At 39.7% G+C, this 17,357-nt stretch overlaps 1 protein-coding gene across 1 annotated transcript; it reads left to right on the top strand.

Moving 5' to 3' along the window:
• Window positions 1-3,255: 3,255 nt before the first annotated feature.
• On the top strand, window positions 3,256-15,992 carry LOC306767116 (brain-enriched guanylate kinase-associated protein; the record flags this gene model as incomplete). Its single annotated transcript, XM_079255035.1, has 6 exons — window positions 3,256-3,353; window positions 5,149-5,310; window positions 8,055-8,121; window positions 9,748-9,855; window positions 11,207-11,287; window positions 14,583-15,992. The coding sequence occupies 6 exons, from the start codon at window positions 3,256-3,258 to the stop codon at window positions 15,990-15,992; spliced, it is 1,926 nt and encodes a 641-aa protein (XP_079111161.1).
• Between the last annotated feature and the right edge of the window lie 1,365 nt (window positions 15,993-17,357).

Below are 17,357 nucleotides of genomic sequence, written 5' to 3'. Positions count from 1 at the left end.
TAAGGTTTTACTGCAGTGTGAGGATCTGCTAAAGGAAAAAGGGAACAAGCGAATGAATGAGCTCCGTATTGTGTGGCATCGTGTGTTGGCGGGTTCCACTGTGACCAGAGATGTGTCATTAACAGCTGTCCTTTTGTTTTTTACCTTCATGCATATACCGCTGCATTAGTTTGTTGCTTGGTAAAGGAGATTGAATGGGAAGACCTGACGCTGCAGCATAAACACACACACACACAAAAGGCACATTTTCAAAAGAAAAGCTGCATAAACATGGAAGCAGACATGCTCATCCACAAATTCATACACTGAGGGGAATATGTCCCCATCATACATTTCTGCATCTCATTCGTCCTCGAAAGCAGCTCACACCTGCCAAATCTCACACACACATATTGAGAGCTGGTGTGCTATGACTCAGAGGGGGAGCAGCTGGAGTGAAGGCTTCAGTGGCAGTGGTGAGCTATCACCATCTGGAAAAGTACACGTCTCTGTGCCTCCTCAACCAGCAGCAAAATTCACCTCGTAACAACCAGGTGTGCCTGCATCAACACGTCTCTCCTTTTCTTTCTTTGCTTTTTGCTTTTCTGTGTACGTAGAGAATCTAAGATCACAACACCTCAAACAAGATGCTTTTGGTGAAATTTAGCCTCCCGCAGCCACGTCTACATAGTCTGTCATTGTTTTCCTCCTGTATGGTCAGTCCGCTGCTCGGATCAGAGGAGCTTTGATCATACTTTGACGGCTGTCTCTTTCAATAACCTGATCCATTTGTCTGTGTGATGAAGGCTGCACCTGTGCCGTGGACACCATTACTATGAGGAGGGAAGGATTGCAGGGGGAATTATTTACAAAGGAACTATATAAGTTTCAGTTTAGTCAAACTTTTCCCATTCAGATGAAGCGGATGTGTCAACGTGTGTTTTTGTGTTTGGAGATGCCTGAAATGGGGATCTTCCATGTCGGGGGCCACACCTGTTTGACCAATGGGGCTGTTGTGGTCAGGGGAAGGGTTGGGTTGTGTGCATGTGTAGGTAACGTGCCTGTGTGTTTATAAGTGTGAAACTGTTTTTATTTTTATGTTGTTAAGCACTATGATATGTATGAAAAAGCTCAATACAAATAAAGTTTTGATTTGATTTGAATGAAAACACTGGGTCTGCAGTGGACCAACAATGAATCTAAACCAAAACTTACTTCTTCAAACAAAAAAAAATAAAATAAAATATCTTATTTTCAAAGTGCCAAACAGAGATTTTTCTTGTTATGTTCTCCTCCTACCATATATCACTTAAACTTTTTTGCAGTCCGAAAGTTAGGACCACCAAGTTCACCCTGCAAGTGCAGTTATGTAATTATTTTCTTTTGGGACAGCTGTATTAATGTACAGCAGAGTCCTGATGAGCCTGACTTTAGCATGTAGATTTGGGTGGCAAACTCTAGTAGTGTGCAAAAATCTTAAACGCCACCTCAGTTCTTTGTATTCTGCTTCCAAGGTTCCAGACTTTCTTGTGATCTTTTTAATTACTTGCACAATATTTCTTTAAGCTTTCTGAAGGTCTTTTAAAGTTTTCTTTTCTTTGCTTTAAAATTGATTTTCAGAGAAGTCTGTCTTTATGCAGGTAAATATGGATTTTTTTTCTTTCTTTTTAAAAATTAAGCCACATTACTGTGTTCCATGAAACACAAAAAACTGCACCTAGCTCGATGGATAAACATTCATTCATTCATTCATTTTCTGAACCGCTTAATCCAATTCAGGGTCGCAGGGAAGCTGGAGCCTATCCCAGCTGACTTTGGGCGACAGACAGGGTACACCCTGGACAGCTCGCCAGTCCATTGCAGCAATGGATAAACAAAGAAGCAATTTAACCTTGTTGCCAGCAACTTGTGCAAAAATGCATAATTTGGTTTTATTTCTTTTGTTGAATCTACAAAACTGCCAAAGTTGATACTTTATCATGTAAAGTTTTAGCAACGTAGACCAATATAACCTGCAGCTTATTCCAGTACTACTCTGCCTCTCATCCCATGGCACCTGTTAAGCTCCAGTCTAAATTAGGATTTAAACAGGATTTTTAAAAAAGGTGAACAAAGGGATTCATGAATGAATGAGCAAGTGAAGGACAAAAATATCTGAAATGGAATTTGAAAAATATATCCTTAAGAAATATATTTGAAAAACTCTTGGAAAGACCTCATCAAGGAGTTAATGGTTTTTCATGAAAGGTTACTGTCAAGAAACCATTCTTATGGAAGGGAAACAGAAAGAAAGTGCACTAAATGACACAAGAAGTGGGCACAAGTCACTGGCAACAGGTCTTATTATTGGGCATTCTCCCCAACACCCAGAGCTCAACAATAATGAGGCAGTGTGTGGGATCGTCTTGAAAAAGGACAGAACTATGAACAGCCAGCTGCTTTGGAAAGTCCTTCGAGAAGTCTGGACAAATATTCCTGAAGACTACTGAACAAAATTACAAGAAAGCTACAAGGGTTCAGGCTGTGTTGAAGAATAGTCAGTTGTACTTAATAAATATTGACTTTCAAGCATTTTAAAACTCAACTTTTTTTGTTGTATTATTCTTTTATCTACATATGTTTGCACACATTTTAATATAACTGCACATATTTCTCATTTTCCTGGCAACATGAAGAAATGTGGGGTGTCTTGAGACTTCCATGTGGCTATATCCATAAAGGTTTGTATTCAGTGTTAAAGATAAATGCTTCTGCTTCGGATACATTGCCTCTTCTTTATGGATTCTCCTTTATGTGATGGGTGAACTTTTGCTGGATGCCCATTAGGAATCTTTGCTCTTTATATCCGAAGACCTGAGTTTAGAAGCTGACATTTACTATTGTCTTCACAGTTCTTTGATTTTCCCCTTCAAAATTTCATTACTGCCAACAACACAAGCTCAAAAGAGAAAAAAAGGAGAAAAAATTAGCCTGTAACTCTAATTTAATGTTTTGAAAGCTTATTTTTCCCTGTAAAGGAAACAATTGTGGGTATTTTTATCATCAAACTTCAAAATGTTGGCAGCTTCACTCCAGTGCCACTGGAGTATCGACTGTGTCCTTCAGTTGGGATCCCTGCTTGAGGAAATTACTAATAGTTGCCAACTTGTCTGTTTGCTTTGTTTGGCAGGGTCAACACAGGTAGATCACTCAATAATTCTGTGAGCCACACTTAGCTGGTGTCCTTTGGAAAAGTAACATACATGCCAGCCCCCTGTGGTCAAGTCCTATAAACACATGAGAGGGAAGGAACACAGACAAACCATGAAAAAGATATACATTGGCAAAACTGCCTTAAAAGTCCCCCGAAATGGCGGCAAACACCCTAAAAAGAGGTAAGAGTAAATCTCTCAAGCCATCTTTCCATCCGTCCTGGTTTTTTATCTGTTTGTCCGTCCATCCACCCACAAGGTTTCTCCTCTTGTCGCCCAGTGGTGCTAAGGCAGCCTCATCCTGCATTTCAAAGCCCAGAAGTCATGCTGCCTCGTCATCTCATCTCACCAGAGTGAAAACACTCATTACGTGTGACTCAGCTCCTGTTCACAGTGGAGGGCACTAATGGGGGACTTTTCATCCCTGGAGCTACTTAACGTAAAGTCATCCTGTAGCAAACAACAAACACCTGTATTCCCCTGCGAGCACCTACCAATCAAAATGAAGCAGGAGGTGAGGTGGTGGGCACTGCTGGATGTTGCAGCACTCAAATGTCAGTTGAGACGTTCATTGAATCACATAGTAGGCAGCTATTTTTCACTCGCTGGTATATGGCTGCAGATGCAGCAGCTCTTAATGAAACATAAACAGTTTATAATTTCACTTTCAGTTCAGCATTAATTCTGCTATTGCACTACATTTAAAAGTGACTGGCAGGAAACTGAATATGTACAAACATTTCTTGGAGCAGAGCTGCGCTACAGGCATAAAAACATTGCGATTGGTCAGTTTGAAGGATAATTATGCTGAAGATAACAAGTCAGCTACGTATCATGTATAAAAGGAAGCTGGTGGTGCAGCTTAAGAAAGTTTTAGCTTGTATGTGTTGTACAAACATACAATTACATATATGTAACATAGATGTCAAGTATATGTAATTATCTAATGATTTAAATAAACCATTAAGTTTAAAGCATAGTTGATACAAAAATGGAAAAGAGTAAAGATAAAAACAATCCAAACAGAGAACTATTAAACGTCTGGATGGACTTAGTCTACTTTTTGTCTCACTGGTTGCAGAAATATTATTCGCTCATGTAATAAAATAGAAACAAGGTGATACTTTCTATTACCTGGAACAATAAAATTAAATTGCAACATGTCCCTGATGTTTTTATATCCTAACTCAGCTCCCCACCCCCCTAATTTTTAGTATCTACTATCTTGTTAAAAGAGAGAGAAAAAAACCCCCAGACAAATAGAAAAACTGAAAAGAGCGACATGACCACATCTCCATCCACTCTGGGCTATCTGTGTTCCAGCCACAGATAGTCATTACCTTCCTTCCTCCATCTGTCTGTCAATACAAGGTCCATTTAGCCGAGCCGTGCACTCTCAGATTCATCACAGCTACAGACATTTCCTCTTTTGCCACTCACACTTGCCCTTTTATTAGATTGAAGTCCAGGTAATGCACATACTCTAAAAATAGCCATCATTGTGCTGTCTTGCCAAATTACATGTTGATGATGTCACTGTTTTGTAAAGCCGAGCCTTCAGGGTTTATTCTTATGAGATAGAGTTCATAGGCTCATGTGCAATCACAGCATTCGCCTTCCTCTTTTTCAATGGGCCAGTTTCACTAATGATTGGATTTCTGTGATGTGCTGTTCTAATATTGGAAAAGATATTATGCTCAAAGGTCTAATGGCTTAAAAAGCTGTTTCCATGTTTACTGCTGGGCTTTTCAATTAAAGCTTGTGTGTTGGTTTCATGTTTTCTTGATACGAAGCACATTTCCAAAGAACTTCCCTGCTTTTATCACCCTCTCATGATGTCCTCATCACACAATGCATGGCTGTTAAAAAGTTATAGACCGTTTTAAGTCAATTTGGACAAGAACAGACCCATGTTACAAGCTTGCTTTCTCCATCCTATGCTCTTTACACAATCATCTCCTGTTATATGTTTGTATAGCTCATTGCTGGAGCAGAAAGAGGACTTGCGGAAGAGACTTTCCTACACAACACACAAGCTTGAGCTGCTGCAGAGTGAGTTTGACTCCACTAGGCAGTACCTGGAGACTGAGCTACGCAGAGCACAGGAGGAGCTGGACAAGTTCACTGATAAACTGCGCAGGTGGGCTCACATTACATGCTGTAACATAACTCAGAGTTATACAGGGCCAAATATTAGGTTTTAAGGTTTAAAAAGCAATAAAAGGATTTTGGTCAACATTTTGTGTTTTTAGGTATGTAAGACCAAGATCATTCTCATTACTTTATGCAGTTTGCCCTACAAAAAAGAAAGGCAAAAAGTACATGATAAAATCCCTTTTTTTTTTTTTTTTCCCTTGCAGCATTTTAGATAAGATCTATCCTTAGTTACAGTTTTAAACTGCACAACAAGCCAGTGTGGAAATTGAAAGATGCAAACAATAGTCATGCAATCCAAAATATTTGGTAAAATCTGTGTTTAGAGCCACAAAAATGGACCTAGATTTCCTGTTAACTTCTAATCAAGCAGTTACACCAAGCAGAGAGGACTCCTTTCTGACACAGGGAGAAAAGGGTATTGTTTTGTGCAACTATGCAAACTTAGCCCAAAAAGCAAGGAAATGAGTGTTTTTCTCAAAGTAAAAGTTATACCATTGGGAAGGCTGTTTGTTTCCTTTTTAAATGGTGTCACATTTGTAATGAAGAGAATATGAGTTGTGTCCATGAAAAATTTGCCAAATCTTCAGTGGCAAGCAGCTTATTCAGCCGTTAATGACCATGACAGGCCTTCACCATCAGGCCTGTTTGCACTGATATGGGCAACATGTGCACTGGAACCTGGACATGTGGAGAAATTTCCAAGTGTGGTGAAAACCTGGAGAACGATGTGCTGATTGTTGCACATATAGGGTAATAGCTCTTGGTGGAGGCAGTGTGATGGTGTGGAGCTGGATCTCACTGGAAAAACGAGGCATGCCATCATTGGAGGCAAACTCAAAATTGTAAAATTGCCCGTGTGTGTTTTGTTTCTTCAGACTTTAATCATCCAATCTAATAAACGATACCAAAGAAAAGTCAATAGCAGAACAAGCTGTTTGGCATTGGCAGAGAAGATTTGGCAAGTTTTTTCAAGTGTGCAGCTCACTTAATCAGCTCCGCTACTCATTCCACAAATGCATTTTCCTTACAAATATAGCATCAGTGGAAGTAAACAGGCTCTCAATTTATTGCCAGGAAGCATTGTTGCAAAAGACAAATAATCCACCAAACACAAATGTTCTTGTTTTTTTTGTCCAAAATGTATCATTAATAAATACCACAATCATTGCAGTAAATACAGCTCAAACTTTTAGCTTTTTTATTTTTATTTTTTCCTTTTTACAGCTGAGAAACATTTGAAGGAATCATGTTCCCCATATAACCTCGGTGTGATGTTTTGGATAGCTTCCTCTCTATTAAGCCACAGTCTAAAGGTGTTATACGTTATTTTTACAGCCTGTAAAACTAACTAAAACTACAAACTGTAAGCCCATTGTCTTAGTCATTCAGGGAAAAGCTCCGTACCCAGACTATAGGATGTCTGGAGGACATACATTCACATTTTAATGGGTTTATTTTTTTAAAGGCTAGCATTAAGTTGAGAAAATTCAAAGTACTGCATATATTTGTCTTCAACCAGATTACATAACAAAATATAGAAGCTCCACCACTATGTATGACATGCTGTGGTGATACATCCGAAACTGCATCTTGTAATGATTCCTTTCCTGTTACCTTTGCTACAGCCACTGTTGCCTGGTTAGTTTTGTTTTGCTTTGCTGAAAAAAGAGAAAAAGAAAACCCCAAAAGCTACAATGAGAGGAGAAGGAAAGCAAGGAAGAAAGGCAAAGGGGAGAGAAGACGGACCGTAGTGGGAGTAATTGAATCACACCCATGAATGCAAGATCTACTAATTAATAATATTGTCACTAAATCTTATCCCCTGTGAAAAACACTCCGCTTTATTTGGGCAATCTATTTAAGTAAACAAATAATAACACATAAAATCCTATTATAATACCAAATGACTCATATTAGCGGCTTTTAAGTGTTAATTGTATTTGAGGGATTTCTTGAAACACATAGACACATAGAAATATCCCTGTTTCACAGGCAATAGGAAGATGCTATGGAAAACAGGGAGGTGGAAGATGAGCCTTATTGACATAGGGTTCCTCTTGAAACTTAATGCACATAAATGTACATTGAATGTACATATTAAAGTTTGACCTCAGCAAAAACTGAGAAAAAGGTACAAGAAACAGAGCACAACCACCACAACTGTACAATTAAACCCAAATCAATCAAAACCCAGACAATTTGCTGCTACAGCTGTAAACAAAGCGTAAATATCCTACAGCTTCTCAAAGAAAACACAACAGACAATCATCAGGAGCACCCAAAGGAAGGCATACTGAATACTGTAATGAACAACAACCACAAACAAAATGTTTATATGAGCACTGAGCTGCATTTAGTGATCATGCAAATGGAACCTTGCCTCCTCAAAGGATGAGAAGCAGACAGAGAGGTAGAAAAAAATGCAGATTTGATATTCATCTAGAAACCAGTCTTATTCAAGGAACCCTCTCAAGGAGTGAGTATATAACATTTTGCAAACACCAAAGAGTAAAACAGTCACATATTGATAAATTATTTGACAAATTCAGTGAGATTTGACAAAAGACTTAAGTAGTATAAATTAAAATGAATGTATGTGTATTCATCAGCTAAGCTTGGCAATCTGCCTGTATCTTGTTTGGAAAGGTATCTGGCTGCTTCTGTATATTCAGTATGTGAAAACAATATTGTCTGTGAGTGAACACTGTTGCTTATTATCTGGTTTAGAATACAAAGCAGCTACTCCGCTTTGCAAAGGATCAACCAAGATCTGGAGGAAAAGATCCACAGAAATGTAAGTGCGTAAACTTGTGTGTGTCTAAGTGTGTGTGTGTTTTAAAGTTTTTACATCCATAACTGCATGCTGTACCCACAGAAGGAAGGGAAGCATTGAAGAAAGTCGTGGTGTGTGGAAATGGTACAGAACACTCTAGGACCCAGATTAAAAATAAATCCCCTGCTGTTAGTGCCACTGACATTAATTATGGCTTATTGCAATTGGTTGTCCTCCTCCCATTGGCAAAGTGATAGCAAGCCCATTGTTCTTCAGAGCAACATAGCTCACTTCATTTGTCAGACACTGCTTTTGCCTGCGGACAGATACAATTAACTATTCTGCCTGAAAACACTGTGTGACCATCAGGTGTCTTTTGTAGCGAATAGATAGTTGGAAAAAATGCTCATGGAATTGGTTTGTTTCTGTAATATATAATAATCATTACAGTCATAGAGTATACAAGATGAAATACTAGGTGCAGATAATAAGGAGCCAAAGGTTGTTCGGCTTTTTAAATGAAGAAAATTGGTCTCTTTTGAAAAAAATAACTAAATAATTAAAATAAAGGCCAAACAGCTTTTTCTCCATGAGGAGTGTTCTCATCAGCGGTCATGTATTCATCTCACGTACTTCCTCCTCAAGGGTGAGAGAGGTGCTGAGTAAGTCTCTGCAATCGTAAAGCTTGTTTACTCCAGAGGTGCCACAAACCCATCTGACCCCCGGGCCCTGCACAACTACAAAGAATGTAATTACAAGACAGATAAACACAAGTGTCTGTGCTTCTCCTCTCACCATTCTCCAAACAGCTAAAACTTTGCACACTTTGACTGGAAAAACAAATTCAGCTTACATCTGCCATAAATCCAAGGACCTTGGCTGAGCTAAAATTTTTGGATTTTCTTGGCAAATCTAAAGACCTGGTAAATCTTTATCAAAGAATTCACTTCAGTTTCACACAAAATGTAAAATCCTGAGAGAATGTGGGAGCTGAATATAGTTATAGCAGCCGGTTAATATTATGTCCCAAAGTACTTGTATTCAGTTATACCTCTTATTCTACCAATCCATGCCCCATGTAACTGTAATAATAGCCCTGTTCGTGTGTAATCTGTTTACATTCATAGAAATACCAGGATCTATGTTTTGATTACAAAAAAAACCCGTCCATATTCTGTTAAAAATCTGTTAGAAAATGCGCTGCGATGAAGGACACGTAATTATTTCTGTCGAGTCACATGGGTGCAACTCCAATTTGAACACACTGTCGACTAAAAAGCAATGTTTTTTTTTTCTGAAAATATCCAGTTTTCAAATAAAGGCACTTGTCACGTCGGCACAAAAATAAATCAGAGCACTCTGAGAGTGAAGCAGGATCTTTTGCAGTCACATAACATGGAAAGTAGTGAAGTTTGAATCAAACATATTGCACATCCCTCCACTCCCTCTCTGCTGCGCTTCGGCTCTGTCGCCAATAAAAGGCGGACATGTTTTCTCTCTTCTGTAGGAAAATAATATGATCAAAACATCACTGACTTCTTATTAAAACTAATGGTTAACATGAATATGCAAAAATGCAAAAAAAAAATTTTTCTTACGGAAGCCTTGTTTCTAACTTCTGATCAATCCCCCTTTTGTTGTTGTCAGTCACAGCACCATGATGATGAAAAACGAGCCCTCAGCAGAGAGATCATTGTCCTTAACAACCACCTGATGGAGGCAAAGCTTACCATTGAGAAGCTACAGGAGGACAATGTAAGTTATATTAGTGCTTTTTTCTTAATATTAATTACCCTAAGGATAAGCAAGCAGTCTATGGTGGTTCTGTCTTGTTGTAAGAAATGCATGCTAAAAGCTGGGGAGAACGCAAGATTTGAAAGTGACGCCCTGTCTTGGTTCCTCCCCCTCTGGTTTTGCTCGTTGTGTGATCCAAGGCTTTTTTTTTTTTTTACTTCCGCCATGGAGGTTATGTTTTTACTGGCATTTATCCATTTGTCTGTTTGTGTTCAAGATAACTTGAACAGTTATGGAAGGATTTTAATCAAATTATCAGGAATAGTTGGAAATGTGAAAAGCAAGAAGTGATTTAATATTGGTGGTGATCCGGATCACCGTTTGGATCCCAGTTTTTACAGATTTCCAGTAAACTGAGGGGTCTAACACTATTATTCATGATTACAGAATGTACAGACTACTATCAGGACAAGGAACCACTTCACCCAGAGTAAAAAAACAAAAGTCTCTGAACAAGATTACCTACCCAGCTTTAAACTGAACTAATTATCATCTTATTTCATGCAAATGCTGTTTTGTTTATGTTGTCCATTGTCTTCTCTTAGGGATTAAAACAGATATAAACTACGACCCCCTTTGGGGTGATTTGTATTTCCTTGGATGCTATTCGAGCAGTGCATTCAAGTGCCACTGTTTCACATGTCATGTAAAAAGATGCATCAGAGCACCTAACATACTAGCTGTTTCTTTGCATCTGTTGTGGGTGTCGGGATCTTTAAAGATGGCCTGTTTTTCCAGGAAATATACAAAAAGGCAAAAGCCAATTGCACACACTCTTCAAGAGTAAATGTTAAAATTACTGTGAAACAGCTTGCATGGCGCTGCTGTCTTTTACACATCCAAGCAAGGCCATCATCCTCCCAAAAAAGTCTCTTCTCCTCTCTCAATATTCTCCATCAGCTCTGCTGAAATTTTAAATGAAAAAACATTTCATTTATGCTAATCAGTCTAAATTCCTAATTGCAGAGCCAGTAAACAAACTGTTGTTTTAGTTACTTATTGTTTGAAGCAGATAATACAAAAAAGGAGAGAAAAAACAATCACAAACTAAATTAATGGTTTTGATTTGATCATTTTGCTCATTTTTAAAAACAACGGTAATTGCAAACCCTGATTTTGCAAAGTTTCAGATATAGTGCAGTCATTCCTGTTTCATTTCCATAAATGAAGAGCAAAAAATGAACAGATTTATTTCCAGAGATCCAGGAGAGTAAACTACATGACTGGGATATACTTGACATAACTGATGCATGTTTCATGTGTATCCCTGCCTGTTTTTTCTGTTGATTGTATCCATGCTGTACTTCTGCAGGATTTGTACAGAAAGGACTGTAACTTGGCTGCTCAGCTGCTTCAGTGCAACAAGTCTCTTTACAGGGCCCAGCTCTCTGAGGTGAGACCTGCGCTCACTTTACAGGCTTGGATTGTCATTTTTCCCATTTTAACTGCTCCTTATTATGAGTTGCTTTAGATTCACCCTGTCAGAAACTATTTTTAAAGATCAAGAGATTTCCAGTTTTGTGCCGTGACTCAGAGTTCATAAAGAATGAACATGTTGTCATTTCAGCCCTGTGATATGAGTAAGGGATTGGAAGAGCAGCGCTAAGCTTAATTTTAAAGGAAGAATTTGCAGCCTCCACTTTAACAAGAAGGTCGTCTTGTCCTTTGTGGGCCAGAAAAGATAAGAGACAGGACTTGGCAGAGTGATGTGAACTGGAGGAGACTACAGGAGGGACAAAAATACAGTAGAAGAACTTAAGATGTGGGTTTTTGGCTACATACCTTACACCTCAAAGAGACAAGGTTTAAGAAAAAAAACACACACACAAACTATGTTTAATAATTCATTTGACAACTACTTCAAGGTACAATACGAATCAATCAGAAGGACAGTTGAGGTAAAACTACAGTGTTTGGCAAAATGCAGATGAAGACCACACTGCAGCCTCATCATACTATCCTGCTTCTGTTTGTGAAAAGAATGCATGTGGGCATTTTAACACTAGACCAGCTTGGCTTCCCTTCTTGCTGCGTCAGCTGTGGGCTTTGTGCCTCTCCCCACGTGACAATAAGGCTAGTGAGTGTCCACAAGGTTAAAGGATGTCTCTCTACGGTTTACCCATATGACTGCATGGAAATATCAATGGAAAGTGAAATGGTTGCATAAGACTCACAAAATATCAGCTCTAGTTGACAAAAAGCACATGCAAATGCATGCACAGCCGAGGATCTATCATAGTGTGAGAAATTGTTCTGTTTCCCCTTTGCCAAACATAATGGGGGTCAAAGGCTATGCATGCACTCCCTGTACAGTAAGTCCACCGTTCTGCTGGTCCTGTGGGCGGAAACTAATCGAGAGCATATTGATGAATGATGCTGCAGCATTTTTGAGAAGTACAGTGGCTCTTCAGTGCCTGCTGAAGTGCTTTAGCCATTTGTTTTGCTGCAAAAAAAAAAGCACAGAGAGCATCTGCATCAGGTTTGGCTGCGATCAAACTGTTATGATATAAAATGTCTTTCCATGTTCTTTGTCTCTTGTTTTAAGTTATAATTAGCTCGCCTCTGATTGCCAATTAAGACTATATTCCTGATCGTGAAGCGCTGCAGTGAACTTATTCTTGTTGCTATGGAGAGGTACGAAGAGAGGATGGAAGCTTTCTAACTGAGATAAACTCAAAATATGACAATGTCTTTCTTTTTTAAGGCAAGCACGTATAGCATATTCTTTTCTTCTGCTGGGTTTCTAATGAGTGAAAATTACATGTTTTATTGGGAGTCTTGAACACAATTATAGCAGTCCACGTATGTAAATATATTGTGGATACAGTGCAGTTATATTCAGAAAGAAGTGACATACTGACACAAATACTTCAATTAACACATAAAACAGTCTGAATGCCACATGGATACACATTAATGCCTTTCATTAAGACATTACACCATACTATGGGGCCGCAGTTCTGCATATAAAGAGCCATTAATGGGTAATTTTCCCGACAATGCCCATTCAAAAGCTGACAATCCTTAGAGAGTAGTGGAGTCTTATCCTCGACATGAAACACCAACTGCTGATTTGGATCCATTGGTGTCCATAGACAGCCTGTGGCAGAATACTAGTGGAAATTTAGGCCCAAATTCTTGTGGCAGCTTCTTCAACCATGATTTATTTATGTAAGACCTAGATACTCAACTCAAAGATGGTGCAGGGTCACTACATTACAAATTGTTTGCCAAGTGCATCGAAAAATAAAAGTCAAACCCTTTTAGTGTAAAAGGTTTACTGATTGGTTGTGATGAAATCATGAAAATAAAACTCCTTATGCAACCGGAAACTGTAAAAACAAAACTTCCATGTAAGACTGTAAAGATAAAATTGTTCTCTAAAGATTTGCAGGCTTTTCTGACCAGGTATTTTTATGCATCTGATTGAAAGCAGAAAGAATTAATTATGTGTTATTATTCCTGGCATTAGACTGTAAATTGCAATCAGGCCTCAGTAACCTGTTTTCTGTCACTCTTTTAGAGGCTGGCCCCAGGACCAAAAAGACAGATCTGGATCTTTGGTCCTGTGCTCATAGTTTCATTGTGAATATACAAGTATTCATACATACAACGCAAAATAGTCTATCTCTAAAAACAAATGAACAGATTCATGTACATTTATATATACAAACACACAGAAACTTACATACATAGACCTGCACATGTACTTTATACACACACATACATGAATGCATAGATACTCATATCCATACACATATGCTCATACCCAAATATATACTCATTTAATTTTTTCTGCTTCGGTAAATGGTGCCTTCAGTGTATTTTTAAACTTAGCAATGTTATTTACCTTTTATGTGTTATTTAGTAAAAATTATTCCACTCATACATTCCTCTATAGCAAAACCGTAATTTTGACTATTTCTTATAATCCACAGAAATTTCATAGCACGTGTGGAGACATTAGGTCATTAGATGTTGTTTTAAAGTGGTGGATAAAGAACAGGACCACTGAGGACTTGGGCCACTTTGAAAAAGGTCAATGTCTTCTGACTGAGCTTACAACTTCCTCTGCAGGTGTCTGTATGTGATGTGATCACACATGTTTGCAGAAAGTCTGATCAAAGCCATGTCAAAAACTTTATATTGGTGAGCTACAAAAAAACAATCCAATGATACACATTTCATATGTCAATATTATAAACTATGCATGCAAACCAGCCATATCATTGGCTGGCGCATTATAAATTTGGGCAAAGGTTTGGAAAAAATAATGCTCACATGGGTCAAAATTACATCTGAAAAACAATCATGAAATGCTGGAAAACCTACATATAAAAGGAGTCGCCCCACGTTCTTCCCTTTAAACAGTCTGACAAATTGATATTTTACAGCTTGACACAGAAAACATACAGCTCAGTGCAACCTGCAGTAAACTTAAATTGTTGTGCCATTAAAAGGAGCGTTATAGCGTTCACAGCCTGATAGACCTTTTCATTAAATTGACTTTAGGGAGTATTTTGAAGTGCAATGAAGTGTACGGTGTTCAACGCACAATTTACATTCAATAGATGAGAATTGTGTGACTACTATGCAAAAGTGTTACAAAATATCTCTCTTCACTGATGCAGAAACAAGTTTATCACATATTCTTCCCATCATCACCTTTTCTTTCCTATATCTTATAGCTGCCTGCTGATTTCCAAGAGCGACTGACCATGCACCTAGAGGAGTCTCCTCTCTGTCACACCTACCCGGAGTCTGTGCCAGCTTCTCTGATTGCTAAAGTGTTGGAGAAACCAGATGAAGCTTGCAGCAGCAGCCAGGCCTCTCGTTCCCCTAGCCCCCAAACCCAGGACCACACTTTTATTTTGGAGAGATTGGGCGGGGAGCGGCTGGGGCTTCGTGCAGCCTACAAATCTGACCTGTACAGCAGTGACACGGCCCTGTATTGCCCTGATGATCGCCATCGTGAGCGAAGGCCGAGCATGGATCTTCACGGTCAGAGGAAGCTTCTGTATGGCCCTCAGAACTCCACTGACAGCACCCCAGAGGAAGGTTCGGTAGGGCTGAGAGCTGGCTTCTCCCAGGAGCACTTTGCAAAGTTCCCTCCTACATTGGGGGGAGGCTCTAGCTCTTACTCTAGCTTCAGTGGAGGAGGGTCTGAGGACAAAGGCAACGAGGCGCCCAGCAGTGCAGCTTCCTCCCCACACCACCACTCCCTCTACATGGACTGGAGGGATGCGGGCGACTATGAAAGAAAGAGTGACTCATCTTGGGAGAGGGATAGTCCAGGGGGGTTTGGCAATACTCATTCCTTCCAACAGACGGATATGAGCCACCACCAGAATGGCAGCTCACCAGTCTACAGTCGCACCATGTCCTCCTGTTTCAGTGAGCCCTATGAGCCACTCCCTCCATCTTCTTCACCAAGTGTCGCCTATGGAGACAGTCGTCGAGGCAGCACATTGGCTCCTGAGGAGGAGGAGCTGATTGGTCGATGGAGGCAACTCAGTGTTGAGGACTTAAGTGCCCACAGTTACCGCAGCCCAGGTCGGGCATCACCTTACAGTTTCTCAGAGCAGCACTTCTCTGTCCGTCCTGCTAAGATCCGGCTCGGACCGCTCTACAGCAGCTTCCAAGAAGGGGCTGATTACTACCACCATGGAGCAGGTGCCATGGACCCAGTGTGGGTCGCTGCTAGTCCCAGCCCCGAATGCAGCCCAGGTCTGCGACAGGCGCACAGCCAAGCACACCTTTACCGAGCAGAGGACAGCCAAGGGTCGGAGCACAGCCTCTACCACTCAGGGAGCTCTAAGGATAGGGAGGGAAATGTTGCAGCCGGTGGCCAGAGCACAGATTATGTAGACCCAAGCCCTAACAGTTCCACCGAATCTCTCAACCAGAGGTCTCTGGAGATGGCTGCAGAAATGCAGCACTATCAAGTAGAGATGCACAACATGCCTGCACAGGTGAGCCAGTCGCCACCACCTGCCCCACCTCCTCCTCCGCCATACAACCAACAATTTGGCTCTTTGGGACTTTCAAGGAAGGATAGTCTGACAAAGGCCCAGCTTTACGGAACACTTCTAAACTAAAGATCCTTGAAGTCGGGTTCAGTCTTTAATAGAACACACAAGGCCTTGGTGTGCTCACCTGCACCCTCTGTTGGTGCTACCATTTGATTAAAAAGTGGTCCAACAAGCAGCCAGGTGCCAAAACATCCATGAAAATGTAACTACTGCAGATGATTTCAGAGCCTTGATTGAATGGCAGTGGATAGCAACTGTTTACAACTCAAACGTCTGGAAGAAAGGAGTCATGATTCAAGATATTAATGAGTAGGAACACACATAGAAAAGGTCATAGAACTAATAAAATATACAGTATAGAGAAAGTATATGTATTTGAATTACAAAATGTAAAAATATATACTAATTAAGAACTGAATGATATATTTTGTATGTTGCTGTTAGAAAGAAATACATGAAAAATGTCCAAATGCTCCTGATGATCCTGGAACGTGTATATAAATTCAGAACTGCAGATACTATATTTGAAAACTTGCAGTCTGTGAAGTCAACACAGGCTGGTTTCAGTCATTATTTTTAATCAGTCTGAAACAGCATTGGCTTTGTGAACAACGCTGAAGGTGGAAAAGAAAAACAAATGAACCCCTTAGATGACGCCATACATTTTCTTCTGTTAACTGAATTCAACAAAATTGATGAGTGTGTTTTGTTGAAACGTTTTGAGGTGTAAACATCTGTTTTAGCAGTCAGTATTATTTATTTTTTTTGCTCTTCTATGTCCCTGAGAGGTTTCCCTGCCCCCGTTCTACCTCAGATTTGGATCTCCACACCCCATTAAGCCTAAGTAAACCCTGTTACTTTGACAATGATGCATGTTTATATATTTGAGTTGTTTTGTTCACTTAATAAAGCACAAATTATACACACACAACCCTCCCAGCCTTTTTTTTTTTTTTTTACATTTACATGCAGAGATCTGAAGTGAAAATCCCCTATTTTTTTGTGCGTGATCAGCTTTCTACTTGTGTGCTGATCCAGGTTGGCTGAACCAAAAGGGGGACGTTTCATTGTTAGACTCGGATTGCTGCAACCATGTGGTGCCTGCCTGCTGACTCACCACGAAACTCTGCTTCATCACTGTTGTGGGTTTAAAAATAGGTTATAAAGGAGGGATTTCTGCCAAGTTAAGCAAAAGTCAAAGCAGACAGTAAGTTTGTTTTTAGAAAGAATCATATTCATGGGCAGCTGTAGCTCAGGAGGAGGAGAAGTTTACTTGCAACTGGAAAGTTGGGAGCATGTATGTGAGTCGCTTTGGATAAAAGCATCTGCTAAATGACTGTAGAATAGAATGACAAAACCACATAATAAACAACTGATATTTGTGTTCATTTCACAAACACCATCATGATTTTAAATGGCATCCTGGAGACC

The sequence above is a fragment of the Telmatherina bonti genome, assembly GCF_933228915.1.
Source record: "Telmatherina bonti genome assembly, chromosome: 16".
NCBI lineage: Eukaryota > Metazoa > Chordata > Actinopteri > Atheriniformes > Telmatherinidae > Telmatherina > Telmatherina bonti.
This window is presented reverse-complemented; position numbering and strand designations above follow the sequence as displayed.